The sequence below is a fragment of the Pleurodeles waltl genome, chromosome 8, assembly GCF_031143425.1.
Source record: "Pleurodeles waltl isolate 20211129_DDA chromosome 8, aPleWal1.hap1.20221129, whole genome shotgun sequence".
Taxonomy (NCBI): Eukaryota; Metazoa; Chordata; class Amphibia; order Caudata; family Salamandridae; genus Pleurodeles; species Pleurodeles waltl.
This window is the reverse complement of record NC_090447.1, coordinates 740,549,174-740,568,909: the sequence shown is the minus strand read 5'-3', so window position 1 is coordinate 740,568,909 and position 19,736 is coordinate 740,549,174. Positions and strand designations below refer to the sequence as shown.

The 19,736-nt window shown below is 43.5% G+C and overlaps 1 protein-coding gene across 5 annotated transcripts in view; it reads right to left on the bottom strand.

Annotated features, from left to right (window-relative positions):
* The window catches only part of PIR (pirin), a 586,627-nt gene that overhangs the window by 330,882 nt on the left and 236,009 nt on the right, over window positions 1-19,736 (bottom strand). For all 5 annotated transcript variants that reach the window (XM_069204946.1, XM_069204944.1, XM_069204948.1 and 2 more), the window contains one exon: window positions 3,179-3,262. In XM_069204946.1, coding sequence (XP_069061047.1) covers window positions 3,179-3,262 — 84 coding nt within the window. The remainder of the gene's footprint in view (window positions 1-3,178; window positions 3,263-19,736) is intronic.

Genomic DNA, 19,736 nt, shown 5'->3' with positions numbered 1-19,736 from the left:
TGAAGCCCAAACATGCTTTTCTAATTGGCAGGTTAGTTAGTATGCCCAAATGTTGACGATTGTCATTAACAAAGAATTGATTCTGTTCACCTGTTAAGTTTAAATGTATAATATGTCTGTTTTTCAGTTATTACTGTTATTGATTTGTACTGGAACCCTAGAGTGTTTAATTATAAATGCTTTAGCTAAATTGAGATTCTTTAGACGCTTTGCTCAGCCTGTGTTGTTTGTATATGTTCATCATTTGGTTTTGACTCTAATCTACGTGATATTAGCATTGTTAATCTAGAGAAATAAACATTTTAACTTTACTAAAAGGTGTGGTTATTCATGGTCAAATGGGTCATGGTGCGAAAAGATTATTGACTCCAAAAGATTGATGGTGTTTATTGATTATGTTGTGCATATTGCTACTGAAGTTAGGTGCTATGGTGAAACCACTTCAAGTGTAGTCAAAAGCTCCATCGAACCTCTAACGCGTCCCCTTATCAATTAAACTATAAAAGACCAAATAAGGTCAGACACGCTCACACCTCCACACCCTGTCCGTCAGGCCACTCCCCTGATGTGTTGGTGACACAGGCATGTATCGGCACCTGAGAGAGGCTACTCTGCAGGACTACCATTCTGAGACCACTGGTAAGAAAAGTTTCAGGTATGAAAGAGAAAGTGGTAACACTATAGCGCCTTTATTTTCCCAGCTGTGGTGCCTGGAGTCGTCCCTGAAGTGAAAACTCTCATGCTACACACAGTTGATGAAGTGCGAGTGTCAGGTGCGATGCTAACGGTCATTGTTATGTTTGCATTTTAGTAATCAATGTTAAGTAAACCAAAAATGATGGTGGGGCCTGTTGTCAGTCACGTGTGGTCAAAGTACTGTTCTCTACAAAAGGAGAGTCAAGAGTGTAGCCCTATTTGCAGCCCGAGGCAGCGCTGCACTCACAAAACTCTCTCTCTTCTGTGTTTACCACAACTCTTATTGACACTCTTACCACCTGTGGAAGATACAACGTACACACTAAGCTCTTTTACCGTTCCACTGACAGGTCATGAGGGCTGGGCTGGCTCCCTGGGCACTCATAAGGTAACCAGAGCTTGTTTTACATGCACCCTTGCAGCAGAGCCCACCTGGGACCCCAGTTTCTCCGAGTGGTCTCAGTTGGGTAGTGCTATACCAGCCAGACGGAGTAGAGCTCGAACCCAGCAACTGCCCTGATACCACACTACTGTCTTTGCACATCAACGCCTCGTCATGGGCAGTAAGGACTATATTATGCAAAAGTTTCCTCAAGAAAAAGGTCTCCGTGGGACTGATGTGTACAAATATCTACTTGCGAAAAAGAATAGGCCCTCAGACTCTGAGTTTCAAAAAAGTCTATCAGGATACATGTCTACTACATTAAAGATTTACACAAACACGATTTCCTTATAAATCACGACCAGTAACATATGTATTATTTTCTTTGTTGTGTTTAAAGTGTTCATTTTTTATTTGTTCCTGTCAAACATCTTAAGAAAAGCAGCTTTATTAAACAAGGCTAAGTTTACCTTTTTGAAAGTATTGCGCAAGATCTTAAGATGTTCTTTCAGCGAGAGAGTCCTTGTGTTTTATGCATCTTTAAAGTTTGTCTACCTGTGTACAATGAAGTCCTGAGCTGAAAGTCCTGTGTGTTCTATGACATTAAGTTGAGAGTTGGTTTGTGTATTTTATACCTTCAAATTAAGGTCCTTAGGTATTCGCTTGAACCCATGATGACAGTATTATGTGGCTCTGCGCTCAGGGTTCCTATGTGCCTATGTATGTATATATATATATATATATAGAGAGAGAGAGAGAGAGAGAGAGAGAGAGAGAGAGAGTGTGTGTGCGTGCGTGCGTGCGTGTCCCCAATCCACGTACTTGTTTTTGGCACACATTTTATATGAATTCAATTCTATGAGTTCTTCAGCCCCTAACAATTCTGTGGGCTTCAGCATATTGCAACTACCCATTGATCAGTATCTCTGACATCTTTGGTCAGTGCTGATTCTGCAGCCCTGGACACAGGGCCCCTGCATACTCTGTGGCCACGAACCCTCAGCTTTCATTGTCATATTGTGTTTTTTGCAGTGAATGCTCAAGAAAACATCCTTTTCCCAAGTACTCCAAGATAGATACATTGTTACTACTAGGTTACATTAATTGTGAATTATTATTTATAGCATTTTAGGCCCTTATGATACACAAAAGTAGATCATTTCTGAAATGAAGTTTATAACATGGACCGAACTCTTTTATTTGGCTTGCAAAAAAGTGTCACTCATAAGGCATTGAAATGTCACACAAAATGACACTAACTTTGAAAATGTCACACATCTGTATTAGAAAACATGGTAGCTATGTGACTTAGTAGGAGCCCACGGATTCTAATACTGATTCAGTGGTGGTCCTGGGGGGCAGTAATGATGAAGTGGAGGTCCATAGAAATCAAAAGGTTTAGACCACTGCAATAGAAAGTAACACGTAAAGGACATACAGTACAGCTAATGGAAATACTTATCTATCTCGAAAGGTCGAACTGCATTTTTATTTTATTCGTTTTAATTATGCAATATTCGTGAGGGTCATTACTTCTTTTTGTGCAGCATTTAATGTGGACATTACACAAACTGGAAGCACCATTACCCTAATAGATTTTTTTTTAATGCAATAATATACTGCATGCAAGTATCGAGCACTTGAGCACACCACATCACACTGCTGCCTTGTCTGGGATGTGTTCAACAACCATCACCTATTGAAAAGGACTGATAAAGAAGGAGTTCACCCAACTCAAGACTTGCCCATAAAAGCCCATAGGCGTTTCAGGGTTAAAATTAAAATATAGTGAACTACATTGAAATAAGGCCAGTGATGGAGGAGAAATGGAAAACAGGGATCCCCAGCATTCAGGATAAATAAAACATCATCAACCATTTTCAGATGGAAACGACAGATTGCTAACCTGCCAGAAGGTAATCATCATTTATGCAGGTAATTAGACACACTTCTCGATAGACAGCAACAAAAGAAAGACAAGGTGAATGTCAGACAACAAAAAAAACTAATAATTTACAGGTGCCACTCATGGAGCGAAATACCTATGTCTCGCAATTTCCTTAAAGTCACGCACATTTTGTTTGCGTTTTAAAAAAGTACCTGTAAATCTCCAGGGTTCAGTTTACCAGTATGGCCGCAAAAATCTTCATGGGCCATTGAACCTCCATCCAACAGGTAAGATACCTAACGGTGGAAAAACAACGACAGTAAATACATTTATATCAACTACTGTAATACTTACCAACGCCGTTACGGCACCAATTAAATACAGTGTCAGGCTACGGAATTCAGAGTGCCTCAAATACAAGTACCAAACAAGAACAAGTAAAAAAAATAGATAAAGACAGATAAACTAATCTCACCTGTCATCCTTGCCACCAAGTACAATACATGTTCATACGCTTAACTACCACTCTCCCATTGTTTATGGATAAGTTCAAAACAGTCCATATTTTAGTACCCTCGGCGAAATTATATCACATGCATTATTTCGGCAAATTTCCTCTTTACGCCTTCTTATTAGTATCTCTTATTCTACAATTTTAATTGTTTTAAAAGGTGTTTCCTATTGATATTTGAATGCATTTATTATATCCCCAATCTACGGCTTGCCCAGTTGGGTATACATACGTATTACGTTTCATCTCAATACGGGGTTTGCTTTTATATGTGCTGTAAATCTTGCAGTGCTTTGCTTCTTTGCAGCATGTTCCTCTACATTTGTCTAGTGGTGAAGGTTTTTCTAAAATTATCTTTACGTAAAAAAATGGTAGTCTTACATAAATCTTACAGGAAACTGCACTGAATAAGAGTACTTTTAAACATCAAAGCAAGCACTGGCAAAGCCAATTGGTCTTGTTTTTCGACTTTGTCAATGCAGAGATATTGTGTTTGCCAATGGTTTTTGCAAATGCTTTTCAGCATCAGCAAAAGGAGAAAATTATAATTGCTGATGCTGGCCATCACTGACCAGAAAAATACAAAGTTGCGGTAATGTATAAGAGAGCATGTGTCATCATGCTATGGCGGTCGCAATGTGTTTGCGTTCATGTGTCACAGACATTTCTTTTGTAAATTTACATCTCAAACATGGCAGAGTCCAATACGGTATTAAATGAAAAAAATCTAAGAGGAAAATGCTTGAAACAGAAAAGACTGGCCTGCCTGCAAACTGCAAGTGTTGGGTACTCCCAAACATGTGTGGGCGGGGGGGGAGGTGGGATTGGGGGGAGGTGCATTGAAGCAACAAAGGAGCTTGGAGGGTGAAAGGGGAAGAAGATGGGGATGGGGACAATGCCAATGCTGCCGAGTGATGGGAGCAGCAGTAGTGGATAGAGGGTGGGGGAGTGCCAAAGGAACAACAACAGAGTGGGGAAGTTTAAATGTTTCTTTTAAAAAACTGTCAGACAAGCAAAAATAAAATAGCTGTGGGAGTTTAGGGGCAACCTGGGTAGCAGGGGGGATTTGAGGTATGAAGCAGACGATGAGGGAGGGGGAACTGTCATGGAGTACTAAAAGAAAAAGAAAGGGAAAAGAGTAGCCCCTGTACGCAAGCAGTACTGGGACACAAATCATCAAATTAGAACAAAAGAAGAAACTCTCTAGCGGTGCGACAGACCAAGAAGGCTTGCCAGCTATGAAATAACAAGAAGAGAAATTAAGATAGACAAGAAAGCCATCTAAGCAAAGGATGACCCAAAGGCCACTATATATATATATATATATATATATATATATACTGGAAGATGCAGGATCACAAGAAAACAACAGCCAGCCAGGGCAAAAATCTGGATCCCAAAGGATACAAAGAGCCACAAGAAAATGTAATATCCAAGATATTATATATATATATAATATATATATAATATATATATATCTTTGGAAGAGACATAAAAAAGAGACACGAATCTGTTACCCAGATGCTTGCGGTGGGGATGAATAGTTTGATCACTGAGGCCACAGATGTAAATCAAGTCCCTTCTGTACATCTTAATCCTGGAATCCTGGATCATCTTACATCTACAGTGGCTAACTTAACAGCAATCTAAAAATGTACCCTTGGAGAGATCCTGGGAACCAATTCTTACAGACTACAAAAAGTCTGTATTTTTGGTCCACAGATATTCATTCCTTTTTTAAAATTCATTTCGAAACATCCACTAGTATCTAGGTGAGATTTGGAGTTTGTATAAAAGGCACAAATTGTGAAGAAGATAGAACAGCAATTGGCATGCCCACTTGCTTATGGCCACTGTCACTAGTTCAGCCTCATTTTAAAATATAGCCCTCATATTTGGCAACACCACTCACCATATACAAACTGAAAGAGAGTAAAGTAGCAGAGTACCTGCCCTAAGTGAAGGCCAAAGGTCTACACTGGTGTGCTCTAGTTACAACCAGGTGTGCAGAGCTAAGAACGTTTATCTTTTACCAAACACAATACTACTTCCTTTCAGGGGGGGGGAGGTGGGTTAATACTCCAGAATGAGTTCTAAGCAACAGGCTAATAATAGCTGCATGAACCCATGGCCACCTGTCTCCCTGAATTTATAAGAAAGGGTTCTGTGTCAGGTTAGTGACGTGCCTTAAATCCACGCAGCTACTCTGAACAGTAGATTAGTGCAAGGCTTAATTTGTAAAAGAATAAGTGCAGAAGCGCAAAGTTTTTATTAGGATTTTGGCGTTAGTGGTGCCTAATTCCAACCCTGAGAGCCACGGACTGGGTGGTACTGGAACCCCAACACAGTTCGAAATGGCGGACATGAACTGAAAGAAGCTAGGCCCCCTGCACTGTCCTGCACCACGTGTTCAGGCTGGCGGCCTGCTTCAGCGGCACCTGTGAGCGACGAAGTGCCAATTGTCAATTGAGGGATGCTCAGCTCCATCAGTGCTCACTGGTTGCTACTGAGGGGGTGACATTTCCTCCACCCGATCCTCAGTATGCTGCCACCACTGAGTTGGGCTTGGGGCATAGCTATGGAGTGAACTGGTGTACCTGCTATCCCCGTATCCCCTATGGGAATCTGCGATACTGCTCTGCTGCTATACAGTCTAATGTACTGAAGCATGCATTGTACTTCTGGCTGTGATTGCTGCACTTTCACATTCAGTAACCCTGGGGCTGATGTTTGCCTTGTCACTTTCCTACAGGAACTGGATGGAAGCTAGGACCCTTATCGGAGGCTAGGCGCTCTGGTTGTGTGCTGGCTATGGCACCCAGTTGTCCTCCAGTACTGCTTGGTCTGCCAAACTCTGCCCGTGGCACACTGGTGGCTCACTATAGTCTATATGACTGCTTGCAGGACTGTACTCTTAAGATAAGAGCCACTTTGATATGTCACAGAACCGCCAGATGATCCGAATGCAATCTGAAGAAGGTACTCTCGGCACATTGCCAAATAGCACCCTGTTCAGCATCCCAAATTCTCTCACCCTGGTGAATGGGGACCGCCTCCTTCTGGTCGGCACTCTCACCTCCCCCTCACAGGATTGACCATCTTGCTGCACTCTGCCACCGAGGTAGAGATGCCCGACTACTCTGTTCAGCACCTCACTGCCCATCCGCCGCCATGGGGCAGATCACTAGGAAGAAAGATATGGACACTGGGGTGTGCAACAATGGGCAAGTCTGCAGAGCCCCCCGTAGGCTGATGGGGCACCTACCCTAGGACTGGGATCTCCTGGAAGCCCCATGCTCCAAGACATTCTTCAGGCAATAACTGCATCCAAGGAAGTGCTGGAATCAAAGATATAGGAATCATGAAGGACAGCCACCAGCGAATGGCAGAACGCGTCACAACAGCAAACAGGGAATTGACAGTCGTCCCCTTGGACCTAGTAACAGTGAAGGAGTGACTTACTGTCATGGAGTCAAAAGTTAGATAATGAGAGCTCAGAGTGGAAGACACTGAGAACAGATAACTGCGCAATAACATTAGTGTGACAGGGTTTGCTACAGCGAGTGGAGGGAAATAGCATGCCCCACTACTTGGAATGCTGGCTGCATAAGGAAGTGGCAATAGAAGGTCTTTCCCCATATTATGCCCTGGAGAGGGAGCACAGAGTACCAGCGAGACCGCCACTGCTGGAGTGCCGCTGTGGCAAGTGGTGGCCTGACTATTACTTTATGAGGACTGGGATCACATCTTGAGTCAGCCACGAGGAAAGGAGACCTTAGGGTGGACAATAGCAAAGTCATGATATTTCTGGATTTCACAAGAGAGGTACAAAAGCAGTGCTCCACGTTTCTGGATGCGAAACGACACTGCAAACAACTGTGTCTGTCCTACGCCATAATGTTCCCCGCCCAACTATGATTCACCACCCCAGACGGGGAGCAGTTCTTCTGCACCACACATGAGGCGTGGGACTGGCTGGATCTACGCCAACAGCCGGGTCCTACCCAGAGAACCCCACAGCACAAATTTACAAGGACTAGACTGAAGCGTAGGACAAAGAACCATGATAGGACAACCCCCTCCAGAGAAAAAATCTGTCAGGAACCGCAGAGAGTGGTAGCTGTAGTAACAGCAATAAATGGCAGCAGCACGAGTCCTACATTCACGGCAGAGAAAGTTGGTTTCAGAGATTCAGAATCAGACTGCAGATCTAGTTCTTCCAGGGACTTGGACATGGAACTGCCTAAGGTGACACCCAGAACTTTTGACAAACTAATATCGAGAGGATGCCATGCTGATAGCACTACATTTGGTGACCAGGGTGTAGTCCACAGAGAATGCTTGGGGATACATGGGAGAATTTGTTCTGGTCCCCTGCATCTGGAGCTCCTCTTTCTGACCTGTTGCTGGGTGGCAGAGAGCTGGATGAGGTGCCTTTGGATAGCCACAACCTCTCTGTTTAAACTAATCATGGGTGTGCACCGGCAAGTGTTTGCGGTTTGACTGTGAGTTTGGATGGGGGGTCATTGCCTAATTGACCGTGGGTATGGGGGTTGGGAAACATGTTGTTTGAGTGTTGGGGAGGGTTTTGAATCCTGCAACCCCTTAGTACTTCTGATTATGTCCCAACATTGGATGAAAATGATAGCTTGGGATCTTGGACCCAGCGGGGGGTTGTTACTGACTGTGTGTAGTCACACGATGGCGGCCCCCATGAATTATAAACTCATCTAATGGAGCATTAGGGGGATGACCAACATGACAAAGCACCACAAGGTGTTTTCATATCTCAATAGGCGAAGGGTCCACATTGAGCTTCTACAGGAAACATACTTGACAGTCAAGGAAGTGACAGCACTTCAGAAGAGGTGGCGAGGGCAGGCCTTTTACACTACCTATTCAACTTATGGGAGGGGAACACTAATCTGGATACACCCTGGGGTCCCCTTCCAACACACTAGGGACAGATCTGCAGTAGTCACAGGATGGTTGAAAGGCTGCAACATAGCGATTATCAATATCAATATCTATACCCCAAATATAGAGCAGGGAGCGTGCCCAGCAACTTTATCGAGGACCTTAGCCCCATTCTGGTCCAATTGGTTAATCTAGGAAGTAATTATAGGACTTTACCTGCGTGGTGGACCCCACTCTTGACCGCTCCAACCCCCCAGTGAACTAAACAGCCCACTTATTTACGGATTGCCAGGCAAAGGACAAATTGACATCTGGCACCAGACATACCCAACAAGGGATTAATCCTTCTTTTTGAGTAAGCACTAGACACATTCCTTTGAGGCCCAGATGTCCATGGTCTAGTTCATGATGCCAAATACCTCATCAGACCACAACCTGATCCTCCTCCACCTGCAATGAGAGCGTGTAAAACCCTGCACCCCGGTGTGGAAAATAAAGCCGGAATCATTAGAAGGTCTGTTTTTTCCAGATGCCATCAGGGACTCCATTTGACACTATTTCAAGGCCAATACTGGCACAGCATCTGCGCCTCAAGTGGAGTGGGATGCTTTTAAGACCATATTTAGAGGGCAGTGCACTGGCGGAGTCAGTAGGGTTGAAACGCACTTTGCTAAACAAAGTCATGGCCTCGCAGGTGGTATTGAGGACTATAGTACAACGAAGGCGGGTCACTCAGACTTGCACAAATCCCTGAAAAACTGACATGCTTTGATTACAGAGCATACATGACGCAGGCACACACAGAGCATGACTGCACTTGCTCCCTCTTGTCCTGGCTATCTAACCCGGCAAGACGGGGATCAGTCATTACAGAACTCGAGATAGAACAGGGAACCAGGCTCGACAGACTGCAATTAGTCAGCATTTTGGTTGTTATTAATCTGAACTGTATACAAGCGCCTCCATGCATACAGGCAGTGCCACTGACGATTTCTTGGAGCCCCTGGCTCTCCCAGTTACACCGGAGGAGGGGGAGGACAGAGGAAGGGGTATTACCCTACAGGAGACTGCTCGAAGGCTGTTGGAGGGATTCGGCTCGCAGTCTGGGTTAAAACTCAACTGGCAGAAGTCACGGCTGTTCCTGATGCTTGCGTAATGTGGCCCACCTAGGGGACTACAGTTATTACAATGGGAGCCCCGATGTTTGCAGTACCTGAGGACTACAGTGTACCATGAACCCGGCAAACATATTAGATGGAAAAGTCAGAATGGCGATTAGGGCGTCTAGATCGAGTACTGACTTCTGGAAGATGCTCCCCCTATCAGTTTGAGTAGCTTTGCTTAAAATGGCTGCATTCCCCCGACTGCTGAATTTTGGAGTAGTGCTGCCAGTGTGAACCCAAGGGCATTACGTGGATAACTTTTTCATATGGGGGTCAGGTCGCAGACCGGTTGCCCTAGCAACATTACAGAGACCAGTAGCAGAAGGGGGTCTGGCAGTTCCCGAGTTTGAGTCTTACAACCTGGCGGCTTCAATGGCTAACACAATGGTTGGCGGGTAGATCAACACTGGAGAGGGAGATGGGACAATTTGTCCCTGAACTCCACCAGCTGTACAGGGTACTAATGTAGACAGAATGCCCTTCTGGCGGTGATACCGTTGAATTTAATGCGCTGAGGTACTGCTGGGCTCAGTGTTTACAAAAGACACAAGTGCAGGTTCTTTACTCACCCGACATGCCCCTGAGTATGCTAGAAGTGCTACCCCAAGGGGAGTCTGGCAGGGTCTAGCAGATTGGATTGCAGCAGGTGCATCGACTACAGGGGATCTGTTCCGAGCTGAGGAGCGCCTCCGTGTGATGAATTCCACATGGAATCTGATTTACCGCAGGGTCACTTTCTGCTCCATGAGACGGTGACAGCCGGGATCAGTAGACATTGGGGTGTGGGCATGTTGGAACCACAACGCCATAAAAGTTGGCAATACGGGGTCACGTAATCAGGCACCTTCAAGGCAGCTACCTGTCTGTATTGGGAGATCAGGGAAGACGTACTACGTCCATGGAAACACTACAAACCCGGTAGGAGGAGGACCTGGGAATTCCCATATTGGAGGGTGACTGGGCGACTTTACTGTTAAGAGCCCCCAAAGTGTGACGGAATCCCTGATTTAAGTTAATCAACATTTGTTATTGTGTATAGAGCGTACTTTGAGCCTGGGAGAATAAATACATATTTCAACACAGTGGCTACAAGGTGTTCAAGATGTGAAGAGGTAGGAGCAGAATTTCCTACATATGTTATTGAGTTGTCCTTCGCTAACTACCTACTGGGAAGAGGTCACAAATATTGCTGAGAGAGGTCCCCTGCACCCTGAGCACTACTTGTTGTGTTGGTTCCCACATACTGCTAAAATCAAGGCCACAAGCAGGTTCCAAGACTTGTGCTTCATTCTGGCAAAGAGAGAAATCACCAGACACTGGAAGCCTGCAGGGGGACCTCGAGCAGTAACGTGGCGCAAGGAGCTTGTGGGCAGGATATGAAAGCGAGGTGTTCCTCTGGGAGGTAAGGAGGGTAATTGGCTCCTTGGGCATGCCCAGGGCATGGGAGGCTTTAGTGGACTACATGATGGACCAGGATCCCCCGTTGAAATCAGCATCACCGTGTCGCCCGTCAGAGGACGCCTCTGCTTAAGAACGATGAAACACTTGTGACTGCGATTACTACTGATTGGACCCTAATCGACCGGCCTCGGTTAATGGGTGCTGGTTCCTTACTACTCTGACATTATTGAAATTGGCAGATTCCTACTGGGACACATATACTTGCTACGAGGATACAGTGGCGCGAAGGGGGGCAATGGGTAGGTTATTGGGAGGGGGGTTATTGAGAAGTATTACAATTGGCTCAATGATAATGCTCATATGTACGATGAGATGATGACTGTTTCATTCTTCACTGACTGCTGCCTGAAGATGCTTGAAAATTAATAACATCTGTTTAAAAAACATGCGTCTGGTGCTTCTTATATACTTTCAAGCCCCACAAAGTGCAACCATAAAAACAGCCCCTAGAGGACAGCGCTTTCAGGACACATAAAATGCAGCATAGAACTAAACCCTAGAGGGTACTACATTCCATGTGTATTATCTATACATATTTATGCCACATAGATGCAGTCACACAACCAGCCCTTAGAGTGTGCTGCAGTCCCAGCTGTACAGCAAAAGCTCCAGCCTTAGGAGCGTTTTGAAACTCTTGATGAAAATTCACAGGCGGTTATAATTTTGTGGACTCCAGTAACAGAGGGTCAGTTTTCAGACGTCAAGGGAAGGGGCTGCTGTACTCCTACAGCCCTCAAGCATATTTAGTTTCTAATGGCATTGGTGGTGTCCCTGTCCTCTTGGGGCCACCACAAGACAGTAAACATTATGTGAAGAAGCCTGCAGGGCATTATGGGGCCCTCTGTTGAGGAGAGCAGTGGATATTCTATGAACAGCTCTTTTACTGTGTAGGGGTGAGTCGCTTTCCTTTTTGGCATGCAGCCGCACACCTCCTTTAGTGCTTTTTGTTTATTTTTAGGGGGGGTGTCCGGTCCCACTCTATGTAAGACTATGTATTGTTCTAACTATACTACAGAATATTCATCTAGTGCCATGCTATATAATCGTTGAGCCCTTGTGCAAACTGGCAGCCCTGTATACCTACCTTTGATCACATCCCAGCAGGATCTTTCTGGGATTCGTTTCGTTACTTAAAATCCAGGATTTTTCAAGTACTATCCACTTCAAGTCATTCTCGGTGTGGTTTACTTCTAAGTAAGGTTGAGTTGGTTTTGTAGCTTATCTAGCACATCTTTTTTATTATTCTTGTTTTAACTTTTTAGCTTGTGGGGCATGTGATTAGGCAAATGACTCTTTCCTGGGTGCCATTTGTGTGCTGCTTCAGGATCCCTGCTGTTCTCAATCCTACATCAAACTGTTTGGCAGTGACTGTAAATCTACAAACATTACAACTACCAAATGAGTAATGACCCTCCACAGGGTCCAGATTCAGAAGAGTATTCTCATCCAGTAGTCTTTTTGTTTAGTGGTGTGGTATGAACCACTAAGTCCCGTATGCTCGCACTTTTCATACATGAAAACATTGATTTTGGAGCCTGTAATTAATTTGTTAATTACCTTTGTCTCCTTGTTAGAAGAAGTACCAAATGTAGTTATGGATATCTGATTATTGTGTTCCTTCCGTCGGTACTTCTCCAATAAGGCATCTCTATTATTATTCCTTGCACACTTGGGTGCTCATTTTATGATCTATAATGGATAACCCCAATTCAACAACTTATCATACAACTCTTTGGCCTCACAGTAGAAACTGTTGAAATCTGAGCAGTTGTGTTGGAATCTTAAAACATGTCCCCCGGTAGCTTATCTTGCAATGACTTAGGATGAAAATATTCACAGTGAAGTAAGATGCTCCTATCTGTTGGCTCATGATAGACTCTGGGTATCAGTACGTTTTCCACCGGTACAATCTACAAATCCAAAAAGGCTAAACCAGTGTGTGTTATATTATGTTTAAGTGTTGCTGCAGGTGTTGATCCTTTCTATACATTTTGTGGCCAATTGATTGTTGCCTTTCCACATTATCAAAACGTTGTCTATGTATCTATGCCATACAAAGACGTTTTATCTGAATGGGTTTGTGTCTGAAAAGATGTACTATGTCTCAAAACGATTCTGAAAAAGTATTGTTTTATAATATTATTGCTGTGAGTTGCTGGGCTTTCTCTTTTTATTCTTTTCACATAGGTGACCTGACTGTAGGGACAGCAGCCGTGCAATTAAAAATCTATAGATCAAATAGGTTTTATACATAATAAATTTGGATTTTAGACCAGAGACTACTTTACTACTGTGGAAAGCCATAAGACCTATTGTGCGTAAATCCTTCAGATGGTAGGGTACTGATAGCCCCCATCCATTGCTATTAGCAACTTGTGTTGTTAACCTTTAGATTTGAATCAAATCCAGACAAAGTTACCATTAATAAATTATCAAGCTGGGTTACTGAAGGCTGTTTTAGTGGATGTTTTTTCTCTGGCACCTGGAAACTGCATCTCCTTCGAGATGAGTGAAAAACGCTTGCTCTCACCAGTGGTGGTCATAGCCCACTTATAGTCAAATTAGTTCAAGTTTGCCCAATGGCTAAATATACTACTTTACGGAGGTGAGGGCCTTGTATTTCCCAGTGGTATATCTGTCAAAAGATGCTGATTACTGAGTAACCCTATTCCTTTCCGTTGTGAGTTAAGATTACATACTAAAAAACACAAGCAGCTTGTCCTGAGGACAACATTTGACATGAACTCTTTTTTGATCACACAAGCAGAATATGCACTAAACAAATTGAAATGGAAACACGCCAAGCATGATGAGAAGGCAGGCACCTTTTAGCATTTCAGCTACAGAACAGAGAATCCCAATTGGCCACATTGTTCGAACACGAAGAGGAAGATCACTGCCACTCCCATTGGTGGACATAATGTTGACCCTTACTTGAAAAAACGGCTCTGCAGCAGGGTTTAGTCTAGGAGAGAGCTCTTATGTGAAGATATGGATGCTGCCATCGTGGACATCTCATCTGAGAACTCCCCAGTTGAAGATGGATTCATGATCAAAATGCAGAAATTGAATAAAAATTGTGTTTCTTCACTATGTTAGAAAGCCTTGAAAGACACCAAGACATATGGCTATCTAAATTAAGAATTTACCACAGCAATGAACTCATTTAGATCAACATCTGACAATGCTCGACTACAATGTGCAAGTTACAGTCCTATCTCGCTTATAAATAGACATTAAGATACTGTCAAACGTATTAGCCAGCAGTAGGAAGGCTGTCATCCCAACTTTTATCCATCACTCGGAGGCTGGATTTGTTGTTTGGAGACCCACGGGAGACAATATGAAAACTCATTATGCACCTTCTTGGCATGTGCAAAATCAGTCAAAGGAGAACATCACCATTTCGTAAGATCCTGAAAGATAGTTTCATTGCATAAGGGGGGAAATGCTCAGAATCCTAAAAAGATTTTGAATAGAAAACAACTTCATTTCAGAGGTTAAATGGCTCTATACTAGACTAATGGTACAAGTGAATTGTGATATAATTTTTTCTGAGCCCTTTGAAATAAATAGGACACAAGGTGGGGATGTCAACTCTCCCTATTACTATTTCTCTTGGCATTAGAACCATTCGCAGGTGCCATCCGAGCATCAGAATCTGCATCTGTACACATGAAAGAAACATCTGAGTGGGAAATCAAGATCATTCTGTAACCATACACATACTATTGGCACACACTGAACCTAAATTATCAATACAAAACATCACAAAAGAATTACAGTGCTGCTCTTGACACAAGATCAACTGGAGTAAAAGAGAGGGAATGCCTATGTCACAAGAAAACTAGGAAAGCAGCAATACCCGACTACCACTTCTAATGTACCTAGGTGAAGATCTACCATTGTCCTCTTTTCCTATTTCACCCTAATACAGCCCCCTTGCTTGAAATATATGTGGTTTGCCAGTTAAGATTAGTAGTTCATGATGGGAATAATTAGTTTCTTTTTCTAAATTTAATTTGGGGGAAATTGTCAGTCCTATAGACTTAGGTGGTGGGCATGCCTTCGAGATGAGGATATAGAGATATTAAATGAAACTGTCATATGTATATTTATCTGTGTCAACTTGGCAATAACTTCTAATGAATACATGTATCAAAAAACAAGCATCTCTTCGCTGTAATGTTATTCACATCTTTGATCAGACCAGAAACAGGCTAGCAGAAGCGGCGGCTGGGCACTTTGTATGGTATAGGAAAAAAATAGATTGAAGTTTACCAAGCAGCCCTATTAAACAACATCACCAAATTGCGAGGGGATGCAGCCAGCAACAGATTTATGTGGATTTGTCACACAATCCTTGATACTGTGTTTCTCTATATTTGTAGTGCACTTTAACTCAGCTATAAATTACCGTTATCGTGGAAATTAAAAGATGACTCATAGAATGCAGTAGACATTTTGAAACAGGGTCGCAAACGTTAGTGCAGCAAATGCTTGGCTTGTAACTCCTTTTGGCTCCTTTTTCACTGCCAGGGACACTCATTGCAATTACTCATGCAGTCTTTGGGTGTGGGCATACCTGAATGCAAATTGGTGTTGACACTGCTGGACAGCCTGGACAGTGTGGAGGCAAACTTGCATAAACAAAATGTGAGAATTAGAGAGCAGTAAGGGAGAAATGCAATAAAGTAAACAAAAGAAAGCATGTGGAGAAAACAGGAACAGAGGGTGATGGAGAGACTGAAGATTAAGCAGGGAGGATTTTGAAGACAGACAAAAATGGTAGAGAAAGAGAAGAGTACAATGGTGATGAAAGCAAGTCCCAGGACCAGCTCTCCCGGTGCTGCTGCATCTCCTTGCTTTTTCCCCCGTTTTCACTCCTTTCTCCTAGCTTTTTCCCAGTTTTTGTGTGCCTTTTCCTTGCTTTTCCCTTGTTTTCAATGCTTTCTCCTTGCTTTTCCCCCCATCTTTTGCGTGCCTTCTCCTTGCTTTTCACTCATTTTCATTGCTTCTCCTTGCTGTTTCCCTCAATGCTGCTCCTGCATGCCACCTGTTATTTCCCGCCCACCGCCTCCCAGCATCCCGCCACTCCTCCCCAGTCCTAGTTAATGGAGGCTGCAGCACGACCCCATTGAGCAGGTCCCAGGCCTAGCTCTCCTTGTGCTGCTGCTTCGCTCTAGCGCCTTTCTTTTCTTTGCTTTTCTCTCCCTGTCACAGCTTTCTCCTTGCTTTTCCCCTATTTCCTGTGTGCCTTCTTGTTGCTTTTCCCTTGTTTCACTGCTTTCGCCTTGCTTTTTCCCCTTTTTTTTGTATACCTTCTCTTTTCTTTTCTTTTCACTGTTTTCACTGCTGATTCCTTGCTTTTACCCTTTTTTGTGTGCCTTCTTATTGCTTTTCCCTCATTTTCACTGCTTTCTCTTTGCGTTTTCCCCCTGTTTTTTGTGTGCCTTCTCCTTGTTTTTTCCCTCGTTGTGACTGCTTTCTCCTTGCTTTTCCCCTGCCTTTTTGTGTGCCTTCTCCTTGCTTTTTACCAGTTTTCAATGCTTTCTCTGTGCTTTCCCCTCGTTTTTGTGTGCCAGCACCGTGAGACCCTCATTGGTGAAATGCTGCGATTTATAAATCCTTTTTGTTTTATAAATGTGTTTATTAAGAACTATTTCAGAAACACCAAGAAGGAACCATAACATTATCGAAACAAAAACAAAATTACACTGGGTGAAATGTCATGGGTTTGCCCTCACTAGAGGTGCATGGTACAACCATCAATATAAGTGAGAGGATAGGGGCAGTGGTGTGCATCTTGTACGGGAAAAGAGAAGCCCTGAAAAACAAAAAACTAAATTTCACAGGAGGGAAAATAGGAGGGTGAAATAAGGACTAAGTAAGGCTGTGAAGGAACCTGCATGTGTATCATGTGACAGGGTCTCCTGCATCCATGCAAGAGGAGGAACTGTCAGGTGGGCTTGAGGAGGATGTGGGGGATTTAGAGAAGAAATAGGTGCAAAAGTGGTTGCTGTATGTCTTTGGGTATGGAGGATGGGGGTTGCAGAGATGCTTAAAGCACATTAATGGTGTCACAGTATGTGAGGTGTTGCAACCAGGAAGCTGCCGTGGTACGATTACTGCTGCCCCAGTGCAGGGCAATTTGCATCTTGGCCAATAACAGCGCCAGTGCTGCAAAGAGGCGTGTGCCAGGAGCTAGGGGCTTAACATACCCCAGCAAGGCTGTGAGAGGATCCAGGGTGAGTTCCTGCTCAACCATGCAGGATAATATGGGAGAAATAGTTGTCCAAAATGCGGATATGTCTGAGCAAGACCAGGACAGGTGCGCAAAGTCTGCCTGCTCCGCTGCACACTTTGGGCAATGAAGTGATCTTGTTGGGTCTAGTTTAGCAAGGGCCTGAGGGGTAGTGTAGGCGGGGTGCAAATATTTATAATGGAGGAGTTTATGCTGGTAGTTTTTAGAGATCAGCTTTGTTTGTGCACAGGAGTAATACCACGTCTGATCAGAAAGGGGGTACCATTAGGTCTTTTTCTAAAGCAGCCCTTGAGCGCTCTGCACCACTGGGGTGTATTTGGAGTGAACAGTCAGGAGATGAGCTGGGTGTATCCTGAGTACTTATCAGTAAAAAGAGGGGAGGAAATCTTTGGGTTAGGTAGAATAGGTAGGTAAAGTGGCACGTAGAGTGCTATGAAGACCGTGTGACAAAAACTGGTCCATGTAAGAGGTAGAGCATTCTGTCATTAAGTCAGTCACCGTTCACGCCACGGAGTCGGAGAACATGTCTCCAACGTTGTGAAGCACATGGGTCAACTAGCAATCCTAGACGGGTCTAATTAACCGTTATCATATAGGATTTACTATCACACACCATGTGGCACTACCTCATACATGAACACTTCGCAGGCCAGACCCCCTATGTTTAGAGTTCTTTGCATTTTATGGTTACTCAATACTCCAATATGTCTGACGTACTTTTGGTCCTCTTTCTATGTTCAAGTGAGTATACTTAGGCTCAATACAGAACATTCCCATACGGCCGCCACACTTTTTGTCCTCTTTCTACTTCCAAACGATCATACTTATGCTCGATTGACACACGTTCCCATGATTCTTTCCACCACACATACAGCATACTACTCGCAGACCACTTATCAGGTAACTGGGCAAAAGCTCACGCTTATCCAATGCAGGCCTTTTCTTAAAATCTATGACCCCAAATCAGAAGCTTTTTAGTACGTGCACACTACCATGCTAGCGACTTAGGGCCAGATGTAGGAAGAAAACATTTTGCGAGGTGCAAATTGCGAGTACTAGCGACTTGCAATTTGCACCTTGCAAAATGTTATGCAGAAAGGTGTCTCAGACACCTTCTGCGGCTCGCTATGAGGTCGCAAAGACCCACCTCATAAATATTTATGAGGTGGGTTGCAGTTTGCGACCCCATAGCGAGTCTAGGCGCTCACGGGGATGGTGGCCTGCTGGAGACAGCAGACCACCATGCCCGTGACTGCTTTGAAATAAAGAAGTTTTTTTTTTTCTCTTTGCAGTCCGTTTTCCTTAAAGGAAAACGAGCTGCAAATAGAAAAAATACCGAAACCTTTTTGTTTCGTTTTTTTTCAGTGTGGTCCATATGACCACTGCCTGCTCTGAAAAAAATATTTTTTGCATTCACAAAGGGGAAGGGGTCCCATGGGGACCCCTTCCCGTTTGCGAATGAGTTACCATCCACTTCAAGTGGATGCGAGATCACATAAGGCTTTACAAGCTCATACATGAGTATGAACCTGAGACAACTGATACATGTTTATTATCGTGCTATGGATTTATCTTTTCATATCTTTTATAGTTTATGATGCCCCAACGTGTGCTCTACTCACATTATAGGTTTATTAAAATGTATTTTTAATTGGACTAGGGTACTCTATTCCCGAGGTTACTACGATTTTGTACATGGTTATACACAAGTTTGTCAATAACTACTAGGGCTAAGGCTCGAAGCTCACAATGGTCCTTTTCCTTTGTTCCAACAGAGAATGGGTCATATCATTGTCTGTTGCGCTACTACTTGTACCTAAAGATTTTGAACATTGGATCCTACTTATGCAGACAATGTTACAGAACACACTCATTTTGAACCACGCTGATTATATAACATACCTGAATGCAGGTATTTGCATTAGATCTCCATTTTTCTCTCTTACCAGAGTGTCCATATATATTTTGTTTGGCTCAATATAGATTATTTAACCATGGAGCGTCTTTATCTCCCAACTTCCATGTGAGGTTGCTAATTCATTGCTTTACTATTTATTACAGCTTATTCATCTTTGACGTTATCCTAGTACATAGGGACCTTACATTTTGTTCAAACAGGTAGGTCTACGCTATACCTAGCCCCGACATACCAGCTATTGCCTTTACCTCAGGCATCACACTACAAATTCTTCAATTTGATTATGGTTTCACAAATAACTCATGGCTTGCTTTATATGCAAACTTTTATAAGCTGTCATACTTAGGATTCACATGTGGTGTTACTATTTTTCTTCTTCACGCACAAGGGACCCTTGGTACCACACAAACCCATGCATGGTGCATAATATTATGCACGGCACGTTTGATTTGCATGGTGTGCTGTCATGTCCATAAATCGTTGAATGTGTGTTCGTATAAGTAGTTGTATCAATTATTTGCAGCCTTGAAAAAGT